Raw genomic sequence first — 13941 nt, forward strand, 5'->3', positions numbered from 1 at the left:
CTAAAACTAAGATTTAAGATGTGTGATTTGGTAGGATTTGCACTAGAAAGCAACAGCAACAAACTGCACTTTATAGCTTTGTCAGAGACGAACAGAGTGAACGAATAAAGATTCAGATGTTTTGATCGTCACTGCCGGAGCAGGTCGATCTACAGCTGCCTTAATTAAATGTTTTTTAATTTAGATTCTGTAGGTTTATTATGGACAGAAGCTAATTTCTTCTGAAACAGCTTCTTCCAACAAGAAAACCCACAAGTTCCATGAATGTCATCATAATCAGGTTTATAGATTAATTAATCTTCTAATAACTACATCTCCTACATGAAGCTGTTTTTAAATGCCAGTGAAATGCTGATGTCCACTTTTTAGCTTTCAGCAGGTTTATGAATCACGAGGACGAAGCTGCTTCCTCATGCTGTCATCATGCACTCATGCCTTCATAACAGTACGATGACTTCGACACTTTGCTGTGAAATTGTATTTTTTGAACAAATAATAATGGATGATTTGTATAAATAAAGTTTGTGTGAATAAACAAAGTCGCTCCATCTCTTGTGTTTGTAGAGTAATGGTGAATGCCAGAAATCCTTGCAGCAAATTGTGTGACAAACAAGCTGCACTCATGCTGATGAGCTGGAGAGGCTTGCCTGTGACCTGACTGAGCCTGGGCTGGAATGGGATGACCGTGGGGGGGTTTGCAGGGCTGGTGCACAGGGTCACTTTCTCATCTTTCATGCCAAATGTGTGCATGTGTTCTTTTTCTGCACAGAGTTAAACCTTTTTAATCACTTTACAGAAGTTTGAGAGGCTCAGAGCTACAGGACGCAGCAGACGTCAACCAGAAACACCGTGTGAAACCTTCTGTCTTTGCATGCTTCAGTATCAAAAAGCTGCTTTTGGAAATGAAAACATCTCCCTCGATAACAAAAAGAAGCCTAAAATATAAAATACGAACCAAGTGAACCGTCCTCCCTCCAAAGTCAGGCACACGTTAAGATTTTTAAGATTTACTCTCTGATGAAACATCAAAAACGCCCCAAAAAAGATAAACAGACACGAGAAACCTTCTTTTTCCATGTGTGTGCTGAAAGAGTGTGTTCATGTGTGGGAGACAGATTGGTGTACGTAGATAATGTGTGTCACCTGGCACAGCAGCTCCTCACCACTTCCTGTTCCACTTGAAGTCGACAAAGGCTGAAGTTTGGTTCAGTCGTGTCAGCTCGTCGCTGGTGGCTGAAACCCGTTTGCAGAAAAACGTCTTTTGGGGAAAGCGGTTTGGGATGGAGCTCCAGACGAGGATTCCTGGCCTTCTGGTTCTGGCCTCTCTGTTTCCCCGGGCAGGTAAGCCTGATCCGAGACGCACTTCAATCTGAGGAGTGAAGGCTTCAAACATGCACCGACTCAACAGGAAAGCAGCTTTACGGCAAACTTAGTGGTTCATTGATTGATGATCGTTATGAGAAGAATTACCATAATTTGTTGAAAAAATGTTGATTTGCAGGCAGAAAGAGAGAAAGCATAAATTCGGTGAAGATGCATTTTTGAAAAATATCTGTTTGTTTGAAAATGCTTCCTGAGCTTCAGAGCTTTCAAGAGTTTTCTTAATGCACAAAAAACTTCCGCCAACCCTTCGGCTGATCTGGAAACGTTGAAAAACCACCAAACACGCGATGTAAGAGCATCTTTATGGAATCAGACGAATGCTGACCCACCAGCATCCATGTGAAAATCAATAACTTCCTCTGAGGACATCCGAAAGGTTCCAGCAGCAGAAAATGACCAAAGACAAACGTGGCTAGCGGGCGAACGGAGGCTTCCTCTGGCGGCCATGTTGGACGGCCGGGTTATGTTTGTGTTCGTCTCAACGGGATCAAATCTGTTCATTTTTGTCAACAAAGAAAAAAACACACAAACAACTTCTTTCATCCATCCCATCGACGGTGCATTTCATAGATGTCGGCAGATTAGCTCGTTAAGCTAACTGTAGCAGCTGCTTGATGAACAGGCAGTGTATTATTGTTATTATTGTTAACATGGCAGAATAGCACACAGGCTAACAAATGGTAAGCCTGAGGTAGCATGAGGAGCAACACAAAGAGGAAAGAAAAAGGTTTTTGTTGACGAAGAAGTCAAAGTTAATATTTAACTTTAGAGAGAAATAAGAACATTTAACGTTTTGCATGTTACGTTTTTTATCTTCTTTCACTGCAATATTTCATTTCAGTTGTAGTTTTTTAAAGGTGGATTATGATAGAAACTATAAGTTGAACTTGAAAGCCAGTTGCTAACTTTAGCTAGCCCTGCAGACACAAACATGTTTTCCGTTGGATGAAACAGAAAATGCTTCTGACAGAACAACTCCACACAGTTACAACTGTAAACTGTCAACAAAATGCTGTCAAGTTGTACAATTAATACAGAAATAAGTTCATAAATCATTTTAAATACAAGCAAACAAACAAACGCAATCAGCTATTTAAAGAGGAAGTCACTGTAGCATCACTAGCTAGCATAACTTCCCAAATGTACAGTTTGGGGCTCCAAAGATGAATCTTTGTAAATGTTGGGATTTGTTTTATTTCTGTTCACATACATGGAGAAATCTGTGCGTTTCAGAGTTACTGGCATTCATAGTTTATAAAATATCGAATTATGCTAAGCTAACTGATGTTAGTTGCCCATTTTGTCAAACGTTATTAGCATGTCGCACGCAGCACCAGACCTTTGAGTCCATCAGAAGCTTGTGAAAAGGCCGAAATTAGCAAAAACGCTGGCGAAGGTGACACAAGACTCGAGACGATGGTGATGGGACGCTTCAAACACTGAATATCTTAAATGGGTCGAAAACCAAGCATATATTTATGAACAGAACAGGTGGTTTCACCACTTCAACCAGCTGCTGAGCCGTCGTACAACAACTCCAACCAACTGGTGCAGCTCGATGGTCGACGAAAGTCAGTTAAATGATCTGTTTTTGGTTTCTAACCGTGGTTTTTACCAGCATGAAGCTAAACGACCAGAACGACACGCAGCACGTACGTTCTGATGCAGCTTTGAACCATCAAAATACAAGTTTCAGCAACTAAATACCGGTTTGAACCATGAGCTGACCAGTTTGAGCCACAGAAAGTTTACAGAGTTTATACAACAGTTTAGACCATCAAATTGACAAGTTTGAATAATTAAACAACAATTTAGACCAGTGAAGCCCAGTTGAGTTTGCTTTCTGCAGGGAAATGTAAATGCAAACACAGCTTTTGAAACTGCAAACATTAAATCTGCGTCAAGCGTGTTGTATTATTAAATGGCAGTGAAACAGAGGAACGCTGATGGAGCGACAGAACACGGAGAACTCTGCAACAGATCGCCTCCATTTTAGAAAGTGTTCCAGCGCTGCGTTCAGGAACTGAACTGAAGAGTCGCAGCTGAAAACGCTGAAGACTCTTTTACCTTCAGAGCTTTGCAGAGATGCTGAGATGTTTTCTCCTCTCTTAGATTTCATCCTCGTCCCAAAAAACTCAGAACTGAATGACACGCAGGGAAACATGAAGTCCTCACAGTGCGAGACGTCACATTTTCCTTCTTTTGTTCAAATTACACACAAAACAAGTGTCAGCTGTTTACTTCACTTCACATTAAAGAGCTAACAGAAACTTACTGTTCATTAAAAAAGCAGCAGACTCAAACAGTATTGTGGCGGCTCACACCTCCAAGTTTTACAGCTATATTCGACCTGATGATGAAAAAACAAGATTAAACTACATCAAATTCCCTGAATTGACTCTGATCTTAAAAAGCCTCTAAAGCAGGCTGTGTTTCCTTAATGAGCATGTCAAACACAGTAAAATAACGTCAATATCAATATAAACCACAACGTGTCTTCATTAAAAATCCCACAAATTCAAACAGGAACTTCGTCTCAGACATTTTTGCGGGATTTAAACGTGTGAGCTCTTGTATTTAAAGGATTTTTATGCGCTTTGTGTGGTTTATGGCGTTAAAGGATAAAAAAAACAACATTAATACAACCCACGACTGATGACCTGATGGAGAAAAGTTCTTCTTAAAACACCTGAAAACTGAGAAACAGCAGTTTTAAAGGCAGCTCTCAGCCTCCTGACGGCAGAATGAAAGCTTTGTTTAAGGTGGAAACGTGAAATGATCTTTTCCTGTCTTTATTTACGACATTTTAATGCAGCTTTGCACCGATGAAGGAAAATGAAAGAGATTCAGGTTAAAAGAAAAAACATTTCGCCGCTTGTTGTCACAGATTCAGGAACAGCCGAAGCTCAGTTGTGTAATTGATTTCACACTTTTATACTTTGAATTTGCATTTTGAATAAGTGCCGAGTTGTTAATAAGTTGACGTCTAATCAGAAGATGAGCGCGATCGTGTGTGTATGAAGTGTAATATCTGCTCGTGCTGCAGCTCTGTTCTTTAGTTAAAAACATTAATCGACCACAGTGAGTGAACCCCCCCCCCCCCCCCCCGAGTTCAGGAAACAACTCTGTGGTTTTTAAGCTGTGACTCTCAAAGCTCGTCTTCCCCAAAGTGAGCTTCAGCTCGATGTGGTGATGAAGTGACAAAAGCTGCTGCGGCGACCGAAGACGAAGGCTCGTTTGAGACGACGGTTTCAGTCCTCGTCACCGAGACGCCCCCCAGCTTCACCAGCTGCACAAACACAAGGAGAAGAGCCCGAACGCAGAAATTAGAAAGATTTCCTCCATTAAACGTCCAAAACACGCACATTTTCTGCAAAAGCTCAGCACGTTTTTAGAGAAATGTGCTCTGAAGCAGAGGGCAGCCCTGCAGCCATCTTTGATGAAGGTGTAAAAGATGGAGGGAGGGGGGACAGAGGTGGTGCAGCGAGCGAAGCTCCGTGGCAACAGGAACAGGTGATCGTGAAGAGAGAGCGGCGAGGTGTCCTGGATTCTGCTTCAGGTGTTCAGGAACTCAGACAAACCGACGCTTTTCTGTCTGCACATCGTTTCAGATCATATCAAACATACGTTTAAATCAGGCCTCGTCGTTAGCATCAGACAGCCTGAGCGCTAAACCTCAGCAGACACTGAGCAGCTGTCAGACGTAGCCTCGTGCTAACCTAACTTTAGCTCAATTAAACCTGGCTGTTACCGAATGTTGACAGGTGTAGCCGTCGTGTTGCTAACAGGCCCAACTGACAAAGCTAACGTTAGCATGCTAACATCTGACCAGTGAAGAGTGAAACATATCTAACCTGAAACTTGATAAAAGCGGCTTAATAATGAATAAATCTAGGAGATTTTAAATTACAGCAACACAACATACCTCCAATTATGACACATTACGCTCGTAACGTTGGACAAAATGGGCAAATAACATTGGTTAGCTTAGCATAATCAGATATTTTCCTCTTATTACAAACTGTGTGTATATGCAAACAGAAACACAACAAACAGCAACACGTACGCAGATTTATCTGCGTAATAAAGCTGGCCCGTTAGAGCGGTGGACGGCCATCTTTGACCGACAGTGATGAGGTGGCGCCGCTTTCCCTGCGAGAGGTTGAAACGCATTGGAAAGTGTTCAAAAATGGAACCCTGACACATCGCGACCTGCGCCTCCTGCGCTCTTGAAAACTGCTTTAAAGTTGTGCGACAGGCTGAATTATTATTAAAGTCGACTTTTATGATGTTTTGTAGTTTCATTCAGGAAACTGTCGCTGCTCTCGGGCTGTTTGAAGTCTCACATTTTACAATAAGTGCAACAAACGTCAGGTAAACGCTCTAATGAAGTGTTTTCACTCACAGAAAAGTTCATTTCTGTTTCCACGATGGCGCGGTGGTGGGAAACCAGAACGCATTTATCTGAAGAGGATATTTCTGAATGAAACAGACCGAATGTAAATGTGTCGCCTCGCCGCCTCACACACTCCCTCCTCTTTCCATCTGGCTGTTTGCTGGTTGGCGGTTACAGTAAATGTTGACACTAATGTCATTTTAACACCAGCAGGTGTGTTTAAACTCAGTATATAAAGTCTGATTTCCCCTTAAAGAGCTCTGTCGTCACTGGTGATGTAGTGGAATATCCAGGAAAAATTTAGGACTTAAATAAAAACTTCGTTTCTGAAAGTTAAATTTTCTGCTTTTTTACCAGAGGTGAGGTCCAACTCTTTCAGCCCTGAGTTGTGTCTGCAGGCTTTCTCACAGGAAAAAGGTGCTGGGGTCAAAAACCTGGGACAGACATGTTTGTGAATGACTCGCTGTGTGAGCGCTGGCTAATAAATGAACATTTTAACCAACTGAATCCATCTGAAACTGTTAATGTTGGGGTTTGCAATCGTACAAGACAAAGAAAAGGTGAAAATCTTGTTTTTTAGAGGCTGGAATGAGCTATTTTTTCTCAGTTACGATTTTATTTGATGATTTTATTTAGTTTTCTGTCAGAGTGACTTTACGATGTTGTGGAAACGCAGCTGAGAGCAGAGGCTGCTGGTGCGTTCGAGGACACCCCGGCATCTTGATGTTGTGATGGAAAACTCTGCAGGAGTTTTGTGAATGGAAACGAGCTGGCTGTCATTAGATATGTGTTGCTGTTGAGTCACTCAGCATTATGCTGATTCTGAAAACATGTGATCGAGCTTTCCACTGATGTGTCAGTGAATGAGAGTGAGGGACGGTGTGTTTACAGCTGAAAGCTCTGGTTCGTTTGAGTCGGTTTAGCTTCCAGTTAATCAAACTATGATTTAGACGCAGTTTCGATGGAAACGTATCCTCTTCTTGTCAGTTTGTACTTTATGTATTTTCCTCTGAGGAGCGGCGCTGCGGTACATAAACACAGACAGAGCTCTGAAACTCAAGGACACGGCCAGCTGCCAGATTATTAGGAACATCCAGTGAAAATGCAGTTAATCTGATTTTTATGAAGGTAAACATGTTGTTTGTAAATTCAGGTTGAATTTCTGCAGCATTCATGTGTCTGTGAGCTGCGACAAACAATCATTTCCACTGCTGATCTGCCCGGTCGGGACTTCTGACGTGCTTTTTGCTTAAAAAAAAACTTAAATGGTTCATCATTCACAGTATTTAATATGTGTAGTTTATAGCGTGCTGCCCGTCATTGTTTCAGCTTAGAAATCAAGAATTCATGAACTTTTAGTACAAACTTTCGTACAAATAAACGTTTCATCACTTGCATTCAACCTGTTGTAATACTACTGCTGCTACTGTAATACTACTGCTGCTACTGTAATACTACTGCTGCTACTGTAATACTGCTGCTGCTGTTACTGCTGCAAGGACAGTTTCTGTGGAAGTACTCGGATTCAAAAGCAGTAATACTCTGCAGTAAAAGTACTCTGTTACATGTCTTAAACAATCCAACTTGATTAAAAGTATTATCAGCAAAATGTACTCAAAGTATCAAAGGTAAAAGTATGCATTTTTAATTCTGATAATCTGTGATGTTATTGTTTTAGAACTACTGATCAGGGTGGAGCTGATCTTAAATTATTTATACTTCTACTACAATAATCTGAGAGATCTAATCACTGATTTTATTTTCAGTCAAAGTAACGAAGAACGTTTTCTCCACTGTAGAAAAACTCTGATGCAACTTCTCTTTTAATTTGAGCGTTTTGCGTCGTTTAAACTGTTTTTCTGATTTATATTTTTATCTAAAGCACCAAAGCTGCTTTTCTTTTATGAAAGAAGTTAAAAACGACCACGACCGTTAATACGACTCCTCTTTATGCGACTCGGACGACCTTTTTAATCTCTGACTGTAATTTACCTTTCTGACATTTATCTGACTGCTTGAAATGTAATTTTTACCTTAAAATATGACCAAAGCTCAACAAATATAAAGTGGGAATACAGCATTTGGGTAACTGTAAGTTACTTTTCACCTCTGTAAGAATTTTATTTAGAAAATGTCACTGTTGTTTCTGCACTTTGAGCATTTTGTGTCGAGTGAGTTTCTTATCACCGACATTAACTCAATTACTAATTAGCTGTAATTAAGAAGCTTTTATTCTTCTACTGTTATCTCTCCTGCTCGTTCTACTCATTCTTGTCATCCTGCTACAAGTACGACCGTGACGGCCGCTGACGTGCAAATGTTCGGAACGATTTCTGCTCTAATGCACATTAATTCTACATCAACCTGCCATCTGTAATTACATTTACATCACATTTAAAATAATTCCATATAAGGTTGACCTGCAGTGCATAATAAAGTAATCAGACTGATTCACATTACAGTTAACATGCTAATTAATTTTAACCCCCTGAAACTGACACCAGTTCAGTTTGGAGTTTATTTTATTGCTAAAACTTTTTTAAAGCAGCTTTTGTATGCATTGGTTCGTGTGTGTTACACTGAGCTAATGATGTGTTCATGAAACTCTTCCTGCTGTGTTCATCAGATCACAGCCCACCCTGACCACACACACACACACACACACACACACGCGGCTGCTGTGAAGCTGACTTCCTGTTCTGCTTATATTCGATCTATCTTTGTGTTATCTAACTTTATTTATATCAGACTTCCACTGAGCCTCCACCCTCAACACAAACTGAAGATACTGATGTGAACGTGAATCATCGACTGTGATGATCTGCTTCTCATCGGTGTCGCCATGGCGATGTAGCAACAGGGAGGCTGATACTGTGGTATAATGAAGATTTTTTTTTAAGTAAAACTAAGAGAAATTGAGAGAAACTAAAAACTGTCACAGTTTCTGTTTAAAACTGACGAGCTTCCAACATAAAACTTCAGCTTCAGCTGTTTTCTAGATTTTCTCTCAGGTCATTTGTTGGCTTTGTTGTTGTTGCATCCTAAAATGTTTGATATAAAAAGAAAACGGCGGTGGAGTTTAGGTCAGGTTTAGGTCAGGTTTAGGTTAGGATTAGGTCAGGTTTAGGTCAGGTTTAGGTCAGGTTTAGGTTAGGATTAGGTCACTTTTAAACACAATTCAACTGTTTATAAGTCTCATTCTGTCGTCTTCAATAAACCTTTATTTAAAACACACATTTCTTGACAGGATTACAGAAAAAAATCTACATTTTTAATTATTTCATTTTATTATTTATGTAAGTGATGCTGCTCTTTCGCTTTTACACACACACACACGCACACACACACACACACACACACACACACAGTCAGAAGGATTTACACACCCACACTAAACCACACACACCTGTCAGTGTGATGGAGGAAACCGCCGGGCTTCATCACACACACACACACACACACACACACATTCACAAACACACACACACACACACACACACACACACACACAAACACACACACACACACACACACACACACACACACACACGAGGAAAGTAACTGTGTTAACCCCCTCAGTCCCAGCAGAACGCTGCCCCGCCCACTGGCTTGCACTGAACTGATTGGTCCACCTCGCTGTCAATCATCATGAGGACAGTCCTGGTCCTCGTGAGCAAAGCGAGCTATGATTGGTTACTCCTTGTGTGTTGTTGTAGTGAGCCAATCACTGAACAGCTGCTTGTTATTTACAGGTCATGATGCTTTGTTTGTTAATGAGACACAGTCTCAGTGGTGACCTTTGACCTCTGTGAAGTGTTTGTTATGTTTGAACAGAAATCACATACAAAGACAGAAAGGACATAAAAACAGATTTAAAAATGAACGTAAAATAACATAATGAAATACAGGCAAAAAATAGATGACATAAGATGCATAAAATCGAGTGAAATACAACATTTTAAAATAAGAACTTGTTGAGATGTTGAGTTTGCACTGATTTAAATAAAAAAAATTGTCAATTAATCAAGTTTAGCGATGCTTGAAACACTCTGTCGACGTCCAAACTGCTCAGAAACTCTTCTGTCATGATGCTGTCAGAAATGTGTGACCTGTGACCTTTGACCTCCGCAGAGGCGCTGGATCACTACGACCCTCGGCTGTGCTACGTCCTGGACGGCTTCCTCGGCCTGTACGGACTCATCATCACCGGCATGTTCATCAAGGAGAGGGTCAGTCAGCCCGAACGTTTGATCTGAACAGGATTTACTGCTGAGTGCATGAAAAAACACCTGAAAATATGATTTAATTTCTAGAAAACGAGAGTTCAGAGTCAGATTTAAATGATCTTTAAACGTTGTCATGTTCACCGTCACTTTGTGGACTCGTCTGATTTGCAGCCTTCAGCGTCTTTCTGCTCATTTCTCCTGATTTACTTTATCAAAATCTTTTCAGTTCTTCAAAAACAAAGCGAAGGCCAACGACGAGAACATCTACAGCGTGAGTCAACAAACACACTCCAACTCTGAGCTGCTCAGATTAGCATGCTAACGTTAGCTTTGTCAGTGGTGCAATGAATATTCGGTCACAGCTGATCGAAATGGAAGGATTTGCTTGAAGTTTGAACGTAGCTGCAGAGGTATATTTGATCACACGGGCAGAAACGTCAGTGTCACGTTTCATCTTTTCTGAAGCTCGTCAGAAGCGATGATGCGGATGATTGACAGGCTGTCGACGGCCTCTGGTTTGTGTTGATGTTTGTTGTGTTCAGGATCTGAAAGGTCAGGACACCGGAGGTTACGCCCCGCTGATGAGAGGAGATCCTGAGAGAGGAAGAGTGAGTCTTACTCTGCTTCTGTTGCTTTTTTTTTGCTGTGTTCTCCCGTTGTTCTCCATGGAACGTTCCAGAGGACAGCGCACTATGTTGCAGTGCTGCTTTTATTACTGCTGTCATGGCTCACGATCTCGCAGCACTCTCTGTTACTTTGTCACTTCAGAGTCTTTTTGAAGTTCTCTCAAGGTTCTTTGTGTTTTTATGGTTCATCAGGGTTCATTCAGAAACCCTGAAAACACTTGAAAAAACCTTGAAGAACCATGAAATTATGAAAGAACGAACAACAAGAATCTTGACAGAACAGCACACAATCCAAAAAGTACTTTAGAAGAACATTTAAATAGCTTGAGAATTATGAAAGAACCCCAACAAACCCTGCAGAACCGAAAAAGAGCAAGAAATCCTAAATCCTAAAGAACCATGGCGACCTCCGAACACCCCCTTGAGGAACCTTGAGAGAGCCTCCTTAATGTCCAGAGAACCTTTCCCGAAGTCAAGACATTAAAGGAACAATCTTACTAGAACTGTGATGACCTGAAGTGAAGAACCTGAAAAACTGTTCTATTCTAACCCCTTTGAATTCTAAAGAACCCAAAAACTTTAAAGGAACCCTAAAAAATCTGATAAGAACTGAGATAAACCGAACAAGAACCTTGACTGTATTAAAACTGAGCTTCTGACTTATTCTAACGTGTTCTGTTCTGTTTTATAGAACCGCAGAATGCTGGATGACAATGACACATACACGGTAACAAACACTTATTTTTACTTCAGAAACTTCCGTTAGTATTTTATCGACACATAAGGCACATATATTAATATTTATTACAGATAAACAGATTTCACAGATGACGACCTGATTTAGAAATAATACATTCTGTGATTCTTGTAAACATTCAGGACTTGAACAAACGTACTGATGGAGAATATAAGGAGCTTCCTGTTAAACGAGAGGTGAGTCTGCATTGGCAGTTGTAGTTTTATGAAATATTTTCCAACGATAATTAAGTCCAATTTAATTATTAAAGTCACTAAAATCTTGTTTCAGAGTCAAATCTCACTGAATCGGATTCTTCTTTTAGTTTTTGAATCTATGTGTTTTATGTATTTTGAATTATTTGATATTTAGAGTTTAGTTGTGAACATTTTTTATGTTTTCGTTTGCAGCGTCAGAGGAAGAACGAGCAGGTTTACCAGGTGAGTGGAAATAAAATTATTTCATATTTTCATGCATCAGTTAAACAGCCTTGCTTGCTTTTGGTGCGGTCTATTTACTGGAACAAACTACGTTTCGTGTCTTCAGGGTCTGAGCTCGGCCACCAAAGACACCTACGACTCGCTCCAGATGAAGCCGCTTCCTCCTCGCTAACGCCGGTGCAGATGATTGACCGCCAAATATTTTCCCACTTCCTGTCAGCCTCGACGAAAAAACACCAACATCTGTTTTAGACAAATGATTCATCCATCCTTTATTCAGCAGATTCATCAAACATGACCAGAAATGAGTATTTTTAATTCTTTTAGGTAATTTTTAAGAATTAGTTTGTTTCATTTAGTCGATTTAGTCGCCCATCGTACCATTTCTAATGATTTTATTCAGGTACTTTGGTGGTATTTTAAGGGGATAATGAATGGATTGTAATTTATTGCACAGGTGATGAGATACACCTGTTAATCAACTCAGTTTAAAAAATGTCACATTTTATAAAATAACTTCTGTACAAAGCTTGAATTATGGCAGCAGTTAGTTCACCTGTTATTATTCTGACTCATCGTGAAAGTGTTTCATTCTTCTGCACAGTTAAATTAAAGGGGTGGGCTATACGGGTGCCAGGTGAGACCAGGACCAGGATCACAGGTGCTGATGATAAACAGCAGCTAATGTAAGACCATGACAGGCTGAGAACTGTCAGGATACCTGATCTGCCGCATGTTGAAACATGTTTTCTGGTGCGTTAACTCTTTGGGGGCTGCAGTACCACAGGCCTGCCAGCAGGTGTTGCCATTTTGACAAACACTTAGAAACGATGCACGATTTTTCAACCGACTCAAAAAGCTCAGTCTAAAGCGACAGAAGTCGAGCTGGCTTCAAGTTCGAAAAGTTCTTAAAACGTTTTAAACTTGAAGCCAAGACAAGTCAGCCTGCGGGTCCAGCAGCTGGTCGCTGTTCTTAAATGCAGTTTTATTTAAATGTGCAGAGACTTAAAGCTGCATCAGTCTGGAGCCCCAAAGAGTTCACTGTTCAGAAAGAGTCAAATTAAATATTTAACATCCTGCTTCTTTTCACAATAAAGGCATTTTATTGCAGCTCATTTTTCTTTAACTCCAGCAAAATCAGAACAAACTGTCAGAGCCAGTTCTGTGATTGGCTGTTGCTTGTGTGGACAGCCAATCACAGAACTGGCGCTGAATTAAATTAATGAAGTAAGAAAGAGCTGCAATAAAAATATATTCAATAAATCAATAATGAAGTTTTAAAGGCTTATTGGATTATTTCATAACTTCATTGTTAAATTACATATTTTATCTGCATTTATTCTTTTTTTTATACTATCTTATGTATTATTTAATATTGAACCCTTTGGGCCTCCTCACAAGACATAATAAAAAAGCTTTAAGATTTTATTGTAGAATTTAAAAAAAAACATAAATCGCAGCTTTAAGTTTCTTTTTTTGTTGCTGTTAATTGCTGTTTTGATGATTTTGCTTCTTCTCTGTAATAATTTAACCACAGTCCCTCTGCTGAGCCTTTTCATTTTCCTTTCCATGTTTGTGTTTTCATTTCATTTGGTTGGTCGTGGTTTCGTAGAAATAATCACTCATTTGTTTTGTTGTTCTGATATTTTCCTGAGAATTCATGCCGATAATCTGATCGTTGGTTTCTTTATGAATATTTTGCTTTTGTGATTAAGGTCGTGTTTGCTCTGTAAAAGCCATTTTGATCTTACTTGTATTAAAATGTTTTATAGAAATGTCTTAAATTCAAATTAAAGCAGCAAATCATGAAATTTTACAAATGCAGCTTTTGTCACCTGGAGGACAAAAACAGAATAAACATGTTTGATACTTGAACAAAGGTTTACTTAAGCACAACAATGCATTTTTATTTAGCTCAGAATTTGTTGCAAACATGATGTTTAATGTTTTTTAATATGCTACATCCGCTATATTCCTACAAAACTAAACCTGTTCATTTTGAACTGTAAAATTTCCAGAAACTCTGCATTTATAAGATGTTTTTAAGGTATTTTAATAGGAATTTATGGGATAATGAATTGATTGTAATATACTCTGGCATTTTTCATACTATTTTTGGATCCCTCTTTAATCC

At 39.7% G+C, this 13941-nt stretch overlaps 1 protein-coding gene across 1 annotated transcript; it reads left to right on the forward strand.

Annotated features, from left to right (window-relative positions):
- The first annotated feature begins 1177 nt into the window (after window positions 1-1177).
- Window positions 1178-13880, forward strand: LOC121627321 (T-cell surface glycoprotein CD3 zeta chain-like). Its single transcript, XM_041966169.1, has 8 exons — window positions 1178-1341; window positions 9911-10008; window positions 10232-10276; window positions 10548-10613; window positions 11323-11358; window positions 11511-11564; window positions 11778-11807; window positions 11914-13880. The coding sequence occupies exons 1-8, from the start codon at window positions 1281-1283 to the stop codon at window positions 11977-11979; spliced, it is 456 nt and encodes a 151-aa protein (XP_041822103.1). The 5' UTR covers window positions 1178-1280; the 3' UTR covers window positions 11980-13880.
- The last annotated feature ends 61 nt before the right edge of the window (window positions 13881-13941 follow it).

Source organism: Chelmon rostratus, chromosome 24 (genome assembly GCF_017976325.1).
Source record: "Chelmon rostratus isolate fCheRos1 chromosome 24, fCheRos1.pri, whole genome shotgun sequence".
Taxonomy (NCBI): domain Eukaryota; kingdom Metazoa; phylum Chordata; class Actinopteri; order Chaetodontiformes; family Chaetodontidae; genus Chelmon; species Chelmon rostratus.

Excerpts from the sequence above, each read along its gene's own strand:
- LOC121627321 (XM_041966169.1), top strand. The coding sequence starts at position 1,281 with ATGGAGCTCCAGACGAGGATTCCTGGCCTTCTGGTTCTGGCCTCTCTG. Across the intron at positions 1,342-9,910 it reads CTCTCTGTTTCCCCGGGCAG|AGGCGCTGGATCACTACGAC; the intron begins GTAAGCCTGATC and ends TGACCTCCGCAG. Across the intron at positions 11,359-11,510 it reads ATGACAATGACACATACACG|GACTTGAACAAACGTACTGA; the intron begins GTAACAAACACT and ends GTAAACATTCAG.